At 42.9% G+C, this 15589-nt stretch overlaps 1 protein-coding gene across 1 annotated transcript; it reads right to left on the bottom strand.

Moving 5' to 3' along the window:
- Window positions 1–1531: 1531 nt before the first annotated feature.
- LOC119161188 (uncharacterized) lies at window positions 1532–5582 on the bottom strand. Its single transcript, XM_037413546.2, has 2 exons — window positions 5428–5582; window positions 1532–2220 (listed from the first exon to the last, which is right to left on the bottom strand). Exons 1-2 carry the CDS (start codon window positions 5443–5445, stop codon window positions 1789–1791), a joined length of 450 nt encoding a protein of 149 aa, XP_037269443.2. The 5' UTR covers window positions 5446–5582; the 3' UTR covers window positions 1532–1788.
- Between the last annotated feature and the right edge of the window lie 10007 nt (window positions 5583–15589).

Here is a 15589-nt window from a genome sequence, read left to right as displayed (position 1 = left end):
TGCGCTTTTGGTGCGCCAGTTACGAGTAAAACCTGTTCAGAGTAGAATATATATATATATATATATATATATATATATATATATATATATATATATATATATATATATATATATATATATATATATATGTGTGTGTGTGTGTGTGTGTGTGTGTGTGTGTGTGTGTGTGTTTTACTCTAACGAAGGCAGGCTCTTCTCCTGCCAAAATCTTCGTAAATGTTTCGTTTCGTACGCTTGTCCTCTTCTTTTTTCGACAGCCTTTCATACCGGAACTATTTTAATTATTTCTCACTTTTATTTACATATATCATATTGCAAATGGAACTTGTGCGTAAGGCGCTTCCTGCATTTATAGCTTGCTCATGTTTTCACGATATGTGCCTAAACGGTCATTCAGACAAATTCTGAGGTGCCTTCACTCGTACAGTGGGTGAATGCTAAAAAAACTAACAAGCGGTGTTTTTTTTTTCTTGAGGTCTCTACAGATTTTCTACGATAATGCAATTATAGTCCAGCCACTCTCGTCATCATACACGCACTCTACATTGAGGCAGAAATAATTCCACCTAAAGTCACATCGACAAGAACAATTAACAAGGACTCATTAGTAAATTTCATTATTATTTCCTCGAGATCAGTTGTTTGTATAGAAAAGTTGTAAAGCATGAGAATCTCTGACACGCACACTTTTTGTAAATGCTACAACACTCGTAATTCGGCATAATATTCATTGAAGTTTAAGTCCCCTATTAGAGTGATCACAAACTCAGCGCGACAGGCGAGAAGCAAAAGCCGTGTCTTTGTTGAAGTACATGGGAACTTCCTATAGGAAACATTTAAAAAAACAGAAACTGGTCAGTAAGTTCGGCAAGTTATCTCAAATGCAGAAGTAGAAGCTTATATTTTTCTTGCATTTGGTGGAAAGTGCTTGCCTATTTTTCCGAAACTTTAAATAGGGGTAAAGAACTATCTAGCTTATTTGCGAGGAGAAGCACCAATATAGCTGCCCTCAAAGTCTATGCTTTACAGTGAAAAAGAGTAAAAATTCAGTTTTCCTGGTTGCAGCACGGAGAGAATAAAATGAAGCGGAAGCAATACACGCAATTCACAAGTGATCCAGTCGTGTATTTCATACAATTTATCATTTACCTGACAAAATTGTTCTGCGAAGCGTGTTTCTCAATGTTTGTCAAGCGAAGGCCCACTCTGATGTGAGACAGTGGTTGCATTTCCTGCGCGCAAGGCGGGGTCAGATTGGACAGTGCCTTAATCGGGCTATGAGGGTGCATGGTTTAAAAAAAAGGAAAATTTACAACACCCGTTTCAAGCTGAAAGCCACAAGCAAATCGAGGAAAATGTAATAGATCTTGTCCCGTTCAAAGTGTTTCCGTGATTAAAGGTATAACATTTAAAAGTTTCGCATTTAAGATTGCACACTAAAACTGGTGTTGGCACCCTGTCTTACATTTTTCCGCCAAGCACATCGTCTCAATGCGTCAGGATAGAAAATTATTTATGAAACTAAGTCCAATTTCAAAGCAATGATGTCGACAAGTTTTTATTGCCAGGAAACGAACAACACAGAAAGAACAAAAATAAAACAAAAGAAAAAAAGGTGATCACAGCATTAATGCCCAAAGGAAGTGTGTCTCAGTCTTTGGGACAGCAGACTGGCGCATCAAATCAGCAGGGCCCGGTCATGGAATGAAACACCATCCGCTGACTTTCGCCAGGAACGGTGCCGTCTTACAGGTGCCCAGGGCCCGCGTGAACGAGTCGTCGTCCTGCTCAGTAGCGTCCGCCCCGACTACCACCTCGGCTACCTCCGCCAGAGCCACCGAGGCCACCTCGGCTACCTCCGCCAAGGTTGCCGAGGCCACCACGGCTGCCACTGCCGCCAAGGCTACTACCACTACCGTAACCATCGCGTCCAGCAAAGCTGCCATGGCTACTACCACCCAGGCCGCCGTGGCTGCCTCCATGGCTTCCTCCGTGGTGGCTTCCGCCGAGACCTCCTCCACGGCCACCCAGGCTCCCTCCGTGGTTACTACCGCCGCCAAAGCCGCTGCCACTGTGACGACCGCTGCCACCGCTGCCATAGTTGCTTCCGCCGCCGTAGCTACCACGCCCTCCTAGTCCACCACCCTGACGCTCTTCGACGCCTTCGAGCGCATAGCTCACGCAGATTAAGGTGGCCAGGAAAGCGGCCAAGACGATCACCTGTACAGCGTGAATAAAAAAGAACGTGGTAATATTAATACATTTCAAGTTGGTTATCAAAAGGCACATCGTTTCATGTGAACTACTAAATTCTAATCTCACACCAATATTTGTTTCTTCTGATAACCCCCAATACATTTGCTAAACTAGCAAGTTTTTTTTTGTTGGATAATAAGTGATGGTTACTGGGAATAGATGCCAGCAAAATTGAAACGTATTCAATGTAGTCTAAAAGTTTGTGCCTATGATTGGCAGGATGCTGCCGCAGCCATTACAGACAGACAGACAGACAGACAGACAGACAGACGGACAGACAGACAGACAGACAGACAGACAGACAGACAGACAGATTTTTAATAATATCCTGAGGAACAGTGATGAAAAAAAAATGACCTTCGTCTATTCTCTTTACGCTTTCAGAGGCCCAGTAACCCGCCGCTAATAAGCTGTGATCCACTTTTGTGCTACTACTCAAACGTAGTAAAGCGAGAACGACACTATTGGGCCTAAACAACCAATTTACAAGATTTATGTTATTACAGTGTAGTCGCCATTAAAATTAACATAGTGGTACAGCGCATACGCTGGTTTTACTAGTACTAATGTTATTCTGATTTTAAAAAATGGTCTGGTGCACTCGCTAGCTTTTTTGTACTGTGTGTCTTAGATAACATGATTGATTTAATTATTATGTGGGGTTTAACATCCCGAAATTACCATATGCTCACAAGAGACTCTGTAGTGGAGGACACCAGAAATTTTGACCACCTGGGGTTCTTTAACGTGCACCGATATCTGAGCACATAGACCTACAGCATGTTCACCTCCATCGAAAAAAATAAGAAAAAAAGGAAGCACAGAAAATATAGGGGGTAACCCGAATGAATATTGCACAGCTCTCTTTACACATTAATTTATGTAAGCATCAGAATGATAATGAAAGATGAAACGTTTATGATCAATCGTGAAACAAATACAAATACTTCTGTAAAAATGAAAAGATGATGTGAGAATTTATTAGAAAGCAGAGAGATCGGCCTGAACTTTTGTGCTCTAGCCTGCTACTCTACACAGGAAATACGGGAAAGGGGAAGGAAAGTGGGAATAAGGGTTATGATGATGGAAACAAAAGATTTAGCGCGTACTTAGAGTAGCCGCTTAGCATAGTATACCCTACAGCTTATACCTTAATCTATATTTCACACAAGTAACACAGCAAACAATGTGGTAAGGAACTATTCTGCGCTTTCTTAGTTTCTCCCATATACACGCTCCAAATAATGATTGTAGGCCTTTTGGAAGCCCATCTTGCGGCTTTGCTTTGAGCGGCGTGCCATTTTAAGAGACTAATGATCCGATTCTAAGAGATGAGCAGCTAGACATATTAGGGCAGATGAAGTCTTCGAGCCAACGTGATCGCAAGTCGTTTGATGATGCCTGTACATTGTTATTTTTTCTTCTCTATAGTATATCGGCGATTCGAGAAATTTCCATAGCGTCAAAAAGCTTTTACGAGAAGTGACTAACACGGGTGCTCATGTTCAGGCGTAGCCTTCATGAGTTATAAAGTAGTAACAATGGTATCTGTGCGTACACCACTATATAATCAGGACAGATGCCGCAGTGGAGGGCTCCGGAATTTTGACCATCTGATGTTCTTTACCGTGCTCTGACAAGGCACAGTCCGTGGGCCTCTTACCATTTTGCTTCCATATGACGTATACAATGTGACTTGTGTCACCTTTATTCAGTCAGCGCTGATTTTCTCTTTCAGGTTTTTTTTTCTTCGAGATTTCTCCTCTCCGTTAGTTGGTACGAACGAGTATTCAACTCTAAAGGGCAAAGGCCGCGAAATTGACAATGAACTCAGTTATGCTGACATTTGTGGGACTCGCGTGATAAAATGAAGCAGCGAGTACAAGTGTAAAATGTCACAAAAAGAAAACAATTGTATCTCTTGATAACTTCTGTAGCACTACATGCAACGGGTGATTGATTGATTGATTGATTGATTTGTGGTGTTTAACGTCCCAAAACCACCATATGATTATGAGAGACGCCGTAGTGGAGGGCTCCGGAAATTTTGACCACCCGGGGTTCTTTAACGTGCACCCAAATCTGAGCACACGGGCCTACAACATTTCCGCCTCCATCGGAAATGCAGCCACCGCAGCCGGGATTTGAACCCGCGACCTGCGGGTCAGCCGACATGCAACGGGTGGTTTACGATGTTTGACTATCGCATTATTAGCATGAGGATGCGCAGCCGTGTTTGAAAAACAGCGTTGCCCGGCAAATGCTGATTGATTGATATGTGGGGTTTAACGTCCCCAAACCACCCGGCAAATGCTGAACTACATATGTCTACAAAATGAACTTAGGCTGAATTTTCTCTATCATGATGTTCGTGATACTAACAGAAGAGCTGGTTAGCCAATGGCAGGGAGTATTAAGAGTAAAAAAAAATATCTGAATTTGCGCACTGGGGCAAAATCATAAAGCCTTTTGCAGAAGCTTTTCTTGCGGAAGGACTGCCACCTTTTTTAGAAGTCGGACAGACAATTCTACCATAAGATATTTCTTGTGAATCATGGTCGAGATTTACGGCAGAAGCACTCCGCTAGGATGGGATGAACAAGCCCGTTTTATTGGTGGTTGTTTTGTTTTAGTAAGGCAGTGATTAGGGATATTCGGTTCATGTCAAAGTTTTGATTATGCACTGCGTTTTCTTTGTCGGACCAATTTTTGAAACAGGACATGATCAAGACTTTGCTCTATTATAATTCACCTTTATGTTTTTACTTTCGCGTTAATCAACCCTATTTTCTATATCTGTTTATGCACATTAATATTAAAAACACACTCCACTTACAAACAATTTAATTCAAGCGTCCACGCATTTTACTCCAATGCGAGCAATACTTAGAGAGTCAACTTGGATAACATCAATACCATTCACCAGTCTAAGCTGAATTAGGGCTCGTCGTCACTCGCACCTATTAATTGCAGATTCTTAGGTCACCTATAAAGAGGACAATCAGTTTCAGAGTTCCGTTCCCGCCAATGAGTCCTCTAGAGTTAGCTCAATTTATCGAACAAAACATGAAGCGACCGCTGATCAGCTTTCGTTATGCGCTCCATTGAAGCTGACTCGCGAACACATCTTTTGCTGCCGCTTCAACTAACTGAGTGGGTTCCGCGACTCACCATTTTGTTGAAAGCCATGATACTGCTCGTCTCGTCCACCTGATGTGGCTGTTGTGCCTGACACTCTCCACGGATGGCTTATATACTAGCGCGAAAGTTTAACCAGCTGTACTCGATAGTCTTCAAGGTCTTGGGCACTCGCCACTGTTTACTCCGCCCTCCAATCGTCTGCGAACGCATGCACGCATTTTTGCGCGAGAGCCAAGACGTGAAAGTTGTCGTTCACCTCCCCCCCCCCCTCCTGGCTGCTTGGTGCCCTCGTGTCACGTATGCAGCCCTTCACGTCTTTTTTTCCTCCTTCTCTGCTTATTCATTATTATGCACGTGATGTAAACAGTTTGCAATATACCACTGCGCAATAACGCAGTGCCTTTCTTTATACATTTTTTTTTCACTCTAAGTACCCCACGCACTTAGTTTTAGTTTTCCCAGGCCCCTCCGACAACGCAGCTTGCGAGCGTACGCTGGAAGTGCCGCTATGTGTTTCCTTCTAAGATAAGTGAAATGCCTGCCTCATTCCTTATCTAGCTCCTGAGCTGCTTTCTTTTTTAGTTTATTTCCTCCATCTCTCGGCCTCTCCGTGGTGGTCTGGTGGCGAAGGTACTCCGCTGCTGACCCGCGGGTCGTGGAATTGAATACCGACTGCGGTGGCTGCATTTTCGATGGAGGCGAAAATGCTGCAGGCCCATGTGCTCATATTTGGCCGCACGTCGAAAAAATCCACGTGGTCGCAATTTAGTGAGCCCTCCACTATGGCATCTCTCATAATCATATGGTGGTTTTGGAACGTTAAACCCCACATATCAATCCTCCATCTGTCGGGCTTAGGTTTTATTATGATAGCAATTATATGGACACTCTCGGCTGGATTTTTTGTTTGTTAAAACTGATTTGGAAACTCTTAACTCAGTGCCGACTACGCTTCGTGAAACCATTCACAGCTGACTAACAAGAGCGAATTTGGTCATTATATATTAGGAAATCTTTGATAGCCTTATTGCAATTTTTTAAGTGCCGAATAAAGATTAACAAGCGAAGCTACTACACAATTACACGACGACGTACCTTTCCGAGGAACAGTCCTGAGGACTCAAGGTCAACACTGCATACGAAAGCATATAGTGTAAGAAGAAAATGAAGGACCTGCAATTACTTTCGCTAGAAAAAGAAATGCATCACAGATTGCACGGTATCTCAATTTTCTTGCCGAATCGTTCGACAATTTTGCAATGGCTTATGTAAACGTGAAAAGGAAGAGAGAGCTTGGCTACTATATAAAACCCTGTAGCTTCGCGGGCGCCTCGCACAGATTATGTGGCTGTGCCGTAGTTACCGAGCGTGCCCAAACGAACTTCCAACGGACTCTATGCACTGTCTTAATGAACAAAAGCGTACTTTGCACATGGAAAGCACAAAGCATGCAGAGATAGGTGCCACGTGTGCGAGCGTAACGTAACGGTACATTGTTGCCCCCACTATGTGGTATAACGATCATGAAGTATGCCGAGAGCACTGTGTTGACGAGGGCCACCTAAGCCAGCCTGTAACAAGGAGTAGGACGGTAGATCTAGAAGAATGCCTGGTGTTGGGACGCATACCTTTGCATTTCTATAATATCAGTGGCAACGACGGCAGACTTGCTATACCATTATTCGGTGAATAACCCGTGAAGTAAATGACAGGGTAAAAATACCGTATAGATTAAGCCAAGAATACGCTGCTAGTGCGAAATGCAATTTTACTGTGAAGTTAGATCGTATAAATAGTTTTAGAGCACGTGTGGCCCTATAAACTTGACTAATAGGCATAGGCCGTACTGCGCTACCTATGGGAGCGGCTATATGGGAGCGGCGATTGGACGGGTGCAATTTCGTGTCCTCTGGAGAAAGGGTTCCCCGTAGCAGGAGAAGGAGCAAAGATTCTGGTTTATCAGATCTCCGGCTTTATGGGAACGCACAGAGTGTTCGCGCATGCCTCTTTGCTTCCCACGACCGGAGACGTTGGCGCTATGGGGCAGTGCCTCTGCCTGTGGCTCTCTGATCGGTTGCACCGGAAGGCCAATCTATTTTCGCACTCCCTCCATCCGGTAGGCGCGCATTTTGTAATTTGCATTCCGTGGGCTTGGTTGAAGCTTGGGCGCGTTCAAAAAAGTTGTAGGGTGTGCCGACTTGCTATGAAATGATTGAAGGATCCCGGATATCCGCGAATCACTTATAAAAAAGTTCACCTCGTAAATGCAGTTACCCATTTCTGCAACTGCAGACAGCTTCATCGCTCTAGTCTATCAGTGATAGTTTTTATATCATTCATCGTACGTTTCCGAGAAGCCAAAGACGGGCTTTAATGCGAGCAAAAGCATTTCCTAAGCGAGGCCAAAGTTTCAGTGCTTTTCTTGATTTATTGCAAAATCTCAATAACTTTTATACGTCAAGCAACTGAAAAAGATTGCGCACACTTTTTCGTTTAGGCTCTTATTTTTACATGTGCCTCACCACGAACTGCCTGTGTTAGACTCTGATTTGGCTCAGCACGGCGGAACGGAGTCTGACAGACAATTTCATCTCTTCTAGGATTAACCTATGAATACCTCCACTTCGCCATATCAGGTATGATCTGATTGATCTACAGCACAAAAGAAAGAACATGAAGAAAGCTGGCACTACTGTGGATGATCGTTTTTCTTTTTTTTCCTGCGCTGCAGTAGAATATGTGTCCTTCAGTTATGAAAGGGCGCTCGTAAAATTCCATCATTACTGACAGTGTAATCAAGGCTCTGCATGCGCTTGTGTTGAAGCTAAGCAAAAGCATAGACATTTATCGCGGAAATACGGGTACCAGAGAAATAAAACAGGGAAGACTCTTTGTGGTCAGAAAGCCAGCAAAAGTCCAGTGACACTGAATCGGTTTGGAACGTTTCGCGATTACAGAAGAGCCTGCTCCGATCTTAAATAAGTTAAATGAAGCCGCTGGCGCGAGATTTCTGCTTTGCAGTTCCACGCTATGTAGAGAGAGCTTCAGTAGACAAAAACGAAATACTCGTTACGATAATGAAGGGGTAAAAAAGTCATGGGTCTCCATGGAGCCGAGAGCTGTGCATTAGCATTGCAGTATATATACCGTGATGTTACGTAATTTGTGAAGAGAAGTAATGGGCACAAGAAAAATACTTGCTGTAAAAAAAATATGCATGGGTAAAGGGAGGGGCGGAAAGGGAGGATATGAATTGGTATCTGTAAAAGTTGATGCTTTGCTGTGTTGTTGGACAGCGGCTATGCGATCATAAGAGCACTGAATAGCTTGAAGTGTGCTGTCGTAACACATGTCTGAATGCAATTAAATGGGAATAAATAATGTAATTCATTTAAATAAGTAGATGTTCATTGTTATTTTATGTGAGAAAAGTATGCACTTTGAGAAAATGTTGACAAAAATTGTATACGATTATTGAATATTTGTTTGTGGTGTTTATTGAGATGTTGGATAACTATAGGGTGGTGATTGTGAACTTTGGCGAGAAAAAAAGGCAACCATGGGAAATGCTTATCTTGAGAGGGGAGCCAATGAAGGCAGGTTAGGCATGAGGGCCGTATTGGCTTCCAATTTTAGGTTCTATGTTGTCGAACGGAATATAAAAAAATAAATGAAAATACTTTCAGTCAATCACGCAGTTGTTACGTTCTTACATATAGCACGTTTATACTATACCTAACGCTATATAAGCGCCTGCAAAGTTAATCTAATGTTTTATTGAAGTGCCTTAAAAATCTAAATTGATGTTCGCAATATACCGTGTTGATTTGGGCATATATGTCACACTTCACACCAATGTAGCCACATTGGTAACAAAGAACCATGACACCAAAGTAAAAATTCATTCGTAAGCAAGCTCTAAGCATAGTTTGATTGGCAGGCTTAAAACTTGCTTACACCCACCGAATATGAAGCACATGAAGGATTCAGAAAGCACTTTTGAAATCTGCTTTCGCTCCCAAGCTAAACACATTGATAATAAGTAAGGCGGGATTTTTCACGGTATCTCTTTAGGCTAAACATTCTACATTCTTGCATTTATAATTTGCCAAATGTCACAACGATTGCGTGAGTGGTATTGATAAACAGTCGCTGGCAAGAGTGAAAAATTGTTTCCGCGTTGAGCTTTGTGTATGGTGCATATGATTTTCCACTGCTTCTGGCGCCGTTTCGACGTTTACCGACGAAGCGGTGAACCGACGCATTCGTGGCCTCTTGCTGACTCGAAAAAGCTAAAGAAGACAAAACGATTACTGCAGCGACACTTACCGATGAAGCGATGAGCGCTTGACCACTTTGGGTTGCTACATCACCGGCGTGGTGGTTACCACAACTTTGTTCTCAAAACGCGCACAGTGAGCAATAAGCAGCGCAGCTCGTTACGTAATGGAGTCGGTGGTGTGCGCGCGCCTTATTTGCTTTCTGGGGCGGCGCAAAACCAGTTGGCTGCACCGGAGCTGGCAGCTTTGCTGGGCTCGTTGGCAGACACGACGAGGCGCGCTGATATTCACGGCACAGGCGACGTCCCAAGGCTCTCAACGAATGCGCAAAGACCACGTCTTTTACAAACGCTTCAAACCAGGGTACCTGCGCTAATCGGGCAAGCCGAGAAGGAACGAGCCACTATCTCACTGCGCTTCGGCCGAAAGCTCAGTTTTTGGAACCGACGGCGTTTTAAAGGAGACCGCAGTTTTCGCTGCTAGGCCGCCCCCAAAGCCGGAAATGTGTCCGCCCTAGAGACGTCGATGTGTCGCCGTGAATGACCCGGCTTGCGTTCGCTTTTACTTGGCCTCCTTCACCTCCCCGCTCGAATCACTTGTAATTCGTGTCGAAGCCAAGTAATCCGGCCGATCAGTATAAGCCCTGCTCTCTCTTTCACCACAAGGTCACTGTGCGTACCGCTTCACATGAAAGAGCACGCGAACGAGGTAGCCAGTCTTTGTGGAGCTATGGCGTCACACTTGCGTCACTGGGCGTCCGCTTGGCTTTGGCACGGTGTCTCGAAACTCACTTCCGGCCGTGGTAAAGTTGGGGTGTAAGGCCCTCGTGCTGCGGATCACGCAGTTTAGCATTGGAAGCGATCACGGCGCTTGGCAATGATCCGTCCGCGCTGCTTGCAATTGTATGCGTTTCACGGGGGCCGACTTGTGGGAAAGAACGCGTTGTACGTCCGTGCGGAATCGCCACCTCACAAGGAACCTGCCAGATGTGGGGGAGCTTGTACATGCCTCAAACGGAAAAGTACATCGTACTCAGCTTACACTGCACGTGCCAACAAGCTTGCGATCCTGGGCACAATTGTCTTGAAAAGTAAAAAGAGCACGTTTTAGTCACGTAGGGATTTTCCTTGAAGGCATCTAAGTGCATCGCCAATGAATTGACGTCGTTGCAGTCAAATTACAAGCGCGTAAAAACCCTGACTTTTTTCCACGCTGATACTTTACTGGCACCCGTTCTGAAATTCTCGATGAGACGCAGATCCATATTCATACTCACAGGTGTACAATTAATGCTCTAAAGTTTGCTAAAAGCAACTTTGGGCCAATCCTGATACTGAACCACTTCAACAAGACAACTAGTCAGGCGAGTGGATATTAGTAATAATAATATTAGTATTAATAATAAAACCATCTGGGTTTTGACGTGTAAAGACCATGCACCTCAAGTAAATTATGAGGCAGGCTGTAGTAGTGACCTCCGGATATTTCAACTGTGTTATGTACTTTGACATAGATTGACATCACACAGTTCATAGGCGTGTACACTTCGCATGAAGCGAATTGTGGCCGCCACGGCCAGAATCGAGCCAATGATCTTCAGGTCAGCAATAGAAGAAAAGAACTTCTTTGGCGCAGACAATACCAAAAAACGAAATAATAGGTGAGGAAAAAGGCAAAATGGCGCCAAACTAACTGCTTTATTATTTCCACAGTATCGCATATATATTCCAAAAACCACATACAATGCATGCGCACACGCAGCCTCGTATTTTATAAGCAATGACGTGTAATACACCGTGATGTGTTACACCACGACTCCTAACTGCTCACCCGTTGTGTCATATTGCAATCGTAAAGCATGATATTCTAACCAAGATTTGTACGTAAAAATTAATATTCAGTGGCATGCAAAGAAATACTCATATTGCTGATATGATGAGCTCCCCTTTTACTGATGTGATATGCTTCCAAGCAAGCCCCACATCTTCATTTTGGCTTCTGCCAAAAATCAGCGTATTATGAAACCATGGTGCACAATCAATGGAGGAGTTGAAATAGGCAATAACACGGGCCCCTTTCCCACTTTGTTAGTATTTTTCGTGTATGCCTTTTAGGTCGTTCGTTTATGCATCGTCCAGCTTCCCGACATAGGTATTTCCGTATACCAAAGGTATGGCATATACCACACAGATGTTGCAAGAGATATTGCAGACACTGAGTTTTATTCAGCACCCATGTTTGCTACTACAGCAAGTTCGGGAGCATAACTTGGAGAGCTTTTTTGCATGCGGAAAACGCCAAAGCGACACAATGCCTGTTAGCAACTTTATGAGTTGGTGTGTGACGTTACAAAAATAAGCCATTCCAACAGGGTTTAACGGTTCACGTTCACAGGTCGGCTTCTTACTAACTTTCCTTCTCTGAAGCAGAGCTTCGGCCACCGCTGTGAGGAGTGTCATAGGGTAACGTACAATAATCAGTGTATCTCATATTCAAATCTGTCCTGCATTTTGCGCGAACACGACTTTTGAGAGCTGATTCTATACAAGTTGGCCCTATTCCTCTAATAACATCTTTCGAGTGAGCCTACTTAAAAAGCATCAGCTCTTTTCGTGCGCGGGAATTGTAAATCCAACATAGTCCAACATAGGGCACCGTGACACTATCGACATATCGACATGTGGCTTTAACCCATCTATCTACTGGTAACAAAGAGGTAGACGCTACGGCAAATGTATTGGTTCGAAGAATGTTTGCTTGATTGTGTTCCTGTTCCCTCAGCTTACTTGTCCAGTGTTTTACGACCTGTGTGTATTATTGGTAGAACTGCTGCTACTAGCTGGCGATCCTGCGTTACCCTTAAAAGTAAAGCAGGAATACCTAACCTTGACCTACGTCGTAAGATTTCTAGACTATCATTGTACAATAAGATGTATAATGCGTTTCATCATAACTCCCCTATTCAGCCAGCCCATCGGACTTCAGCCCGCACCAGTCACCACAAGGCCGTGTACCCCCCTCCTGCTTGCACTACAGCCCACCATCATTCCTTCTTCCCTCAGGCAGCGAGGGACTGGAACAATCTTCCCTCAAGTGTCGTTGACCATTCCAACACAGATATATTTAGGAACGCCATAGAATCGTTGTTTTACTAAATATTTATTGTTCGCCCACTCCCTCATGTAAAGCTCTCTCTTGAGGGCATTTGAGGTATATTAAATAAATAAATAAATAAACACCGGTCTCGATTTGACCCAGCTTTTCAAGCAGCTCCAGCAAATAGCTGATAATTTGAAAGAAATCAAAGAAGATCGGCTTAAATCAATAGAAAAAAATAGAACTAACCGTTCGGGATAGCAAGATCTCATCATGAGTAGACCATGTTAACAATCTTCAAAAAGTTGTAGCATCTGTCAAGTTGAAAATTGATGACCTGGAAAATCGCTTCAGAAAATCAAACTTAATTCTGCATGGCGTTTCAGAAAACAACAAAGAAAACCACGACTCGCTTGAAGAAGTGGTTTCCAAAAATGCTTTAAAGGAATGTCTGAAGTTTGATTCCATAGCGATTGAGATAATTTATCGCATAGAAAAACATGGATCCAACAAATGCACGCCTATCATTTTCAAACTTGTTAACTGCAGTGAAAAAATAAAAAAAATGCAAAATTGCCACAAACTTAAGAGTAATACCTATTCAATTAGGTTTATGTGTGCGAGTGCGTGAGATAAGAAGAAAGCTATGGAGTGTGGCTAAAGCTAGAAAGGAAGCCGGTGATAAGGTGGCTTTAAATTTTGAAAATTGCGCAATAATGAAGAATTGTACATCTGGAACGAGGAAACAAACACCATTGATCAAGTTACATTCACATCTTAAGCGACGAATGAAAAAAAAAACGGCAAAGCCAAGTCATGGGCATTTCCCTTCCGACCTCGCGCAATGCAGCATCGGCAGAAATACTTTTCGCGAACGTTAATGTGTGTAGCCTACTACCTAAACTAACTTCACTTGAATCTTGTCTTTTCGCTAGAAATCCAGATTTTTTAGCTATCACAGAAACATGGCTTAACAGAGATGTGAAACATTTCAAAATAGCTGTACCAGAATACTTCGTCATACGCAAAGATAGGCCAACAAGCGGTCGTGGGGTGGCTACTCTGATCAAGCGCGACAGTCCTTTCACAGTTCTTTCCTATGTCGAGTGTGTTGAGGTAATCTTTTGTCAACTACCGTATTCTGTTTGCCCTATCATCATTGGTTGCATCTCTCGTATTCCTTCATTGATTATTGATATCTTAAATTCCTGCACATATACATGTTTCACCATATAAAAGGGGCTAAATTAATTTTGCTCGAGAATGTAACCCTACCTGATATCCATTGGCACATTATGAACTATCGCTCAAGATTGTCTGACGTATTTGTGACATAATGCTGTCTGTTGGAAAAGAAAAGGAATAAACGTGTCGGTAGTTTTCCTTTACACTGTCCTTTAACCTGACGCAATAGTAAACCAACCTACTCGCGTAATAGGTTCCAGCCCTTGTTTGCTAGAGTTGTGTTTCCCAGTGATTAGTTTTATGGGGAATCATCAAAAACTCTCCTCGACACATGGGCGGACCGCAAAATAACGCTCTGCAGTATTCCATCAGCGTGTAAAACTATTTTACCTAAATGTGCAACTACGCTCTTCAACTTCAATGCAGCTGATGACACCAGTGTACTATGTCACATGAGTTTTGAATTTGCCGCTTTTAGAGATTTAGCTGACGACAAAAACACTGACATTGAAACACTGTGGCACATGGTCAAGGTTATCTCATTCTTTTGCATTCGCAACTTCGTGCCGACTAAAACAAAACGAACAAACAAACACAACCCGTAGATAAATCGAGTTATAATTCACTTGAAACGAAAAGTTTAGGGCTTCGGGAAATCCCATAAAAAAGACCACAACTTGACAACCACTACTGCTCTCATTAAAACAATTAGAAACTTGAAACCCAAAATAAAGAATGCTAAGGATACCTACTTTAAATAGTTGTTTCCCTATTTTCTGAGGAACTCTTCTAAAAAAATTCGAACTACCTAAACCCCAAACAAGATGCTGCTAGCGCACAAACACCTGAAGAAAGTAAACGTATAGCCAACTCATTAAACTTGTACTTCCAATCATTCTTCACTACAGATAACGGAAGCTCCCCGGATGTCTTGACTACCCATAGTAGCCCAATTGAGCCAATAAAGTAAATAAAGTAGATGAGCCGGGAGTATTTACCCTGCTACTTGACCTAGATCTGAAAAAATAACACGACCAGACAACATTCCGAATAAATTTCTAAAGCGTTATGCAGAATGGGTAGCCAAATACGTGTGTGTCATTATCGACAAATCTTTATGACAACACGTATTCGGCTGAGGACTTTCTACAGTTGCACAATTATTAGAATTTGTAAATGAATTATGAACAATCCTCAAGCATCGACCACCAAGAACAGCTAGACCTAATTCTGCTCGACTCCTCGAAGGCATTCTACACGATATCTCACGCAGAATTGATTAAAAAGCTTTAGTTTACAATATGGGACGGACAAATTACTGAATAGAATAAAAGCTATATTTCAAACCGAGCTCAGTCCACCGAAGTAAACCACGACTTTTCAGAAATCACCAAGGTTACCTCAGAGGTTCTTCATATGTCTAATGTTCATCAGCCAAGTTCCTGGTGTTATCAGTATTAACATAAGACTATACGCGGACGATTATATAATCTCTCACGAAATCAGTTCACCTGAAGATCACGAGATATTGAATCATGCGCTGAAATTAACAACAAAATGATGTTATCAATGGCAAATGGCTCTCAATGTTAGCAAATCAACCGTACTGCGTCTAACTAGAAAACAAAACG

Source organism: Rhipicephalus microplus, chromosome X (genome assembly GCF_043290135.1).
Source record: "Rhipicephalus microplus isolate Deutch F79 chromosome X, USDA_Rmic, whole genome shotgun sequence".
NCBI lineage: Eukaryota > Metazoa > Arthropoda > Arachnida > Ixodida > Ixodidae > Rhipicephalus > Rhipicephalus microplus.
The sequence above is the reverse complement of the archived record's forward strand: the minus strand, read 5'-3'. Positions and strand labels throughout refer to the sequence as shown.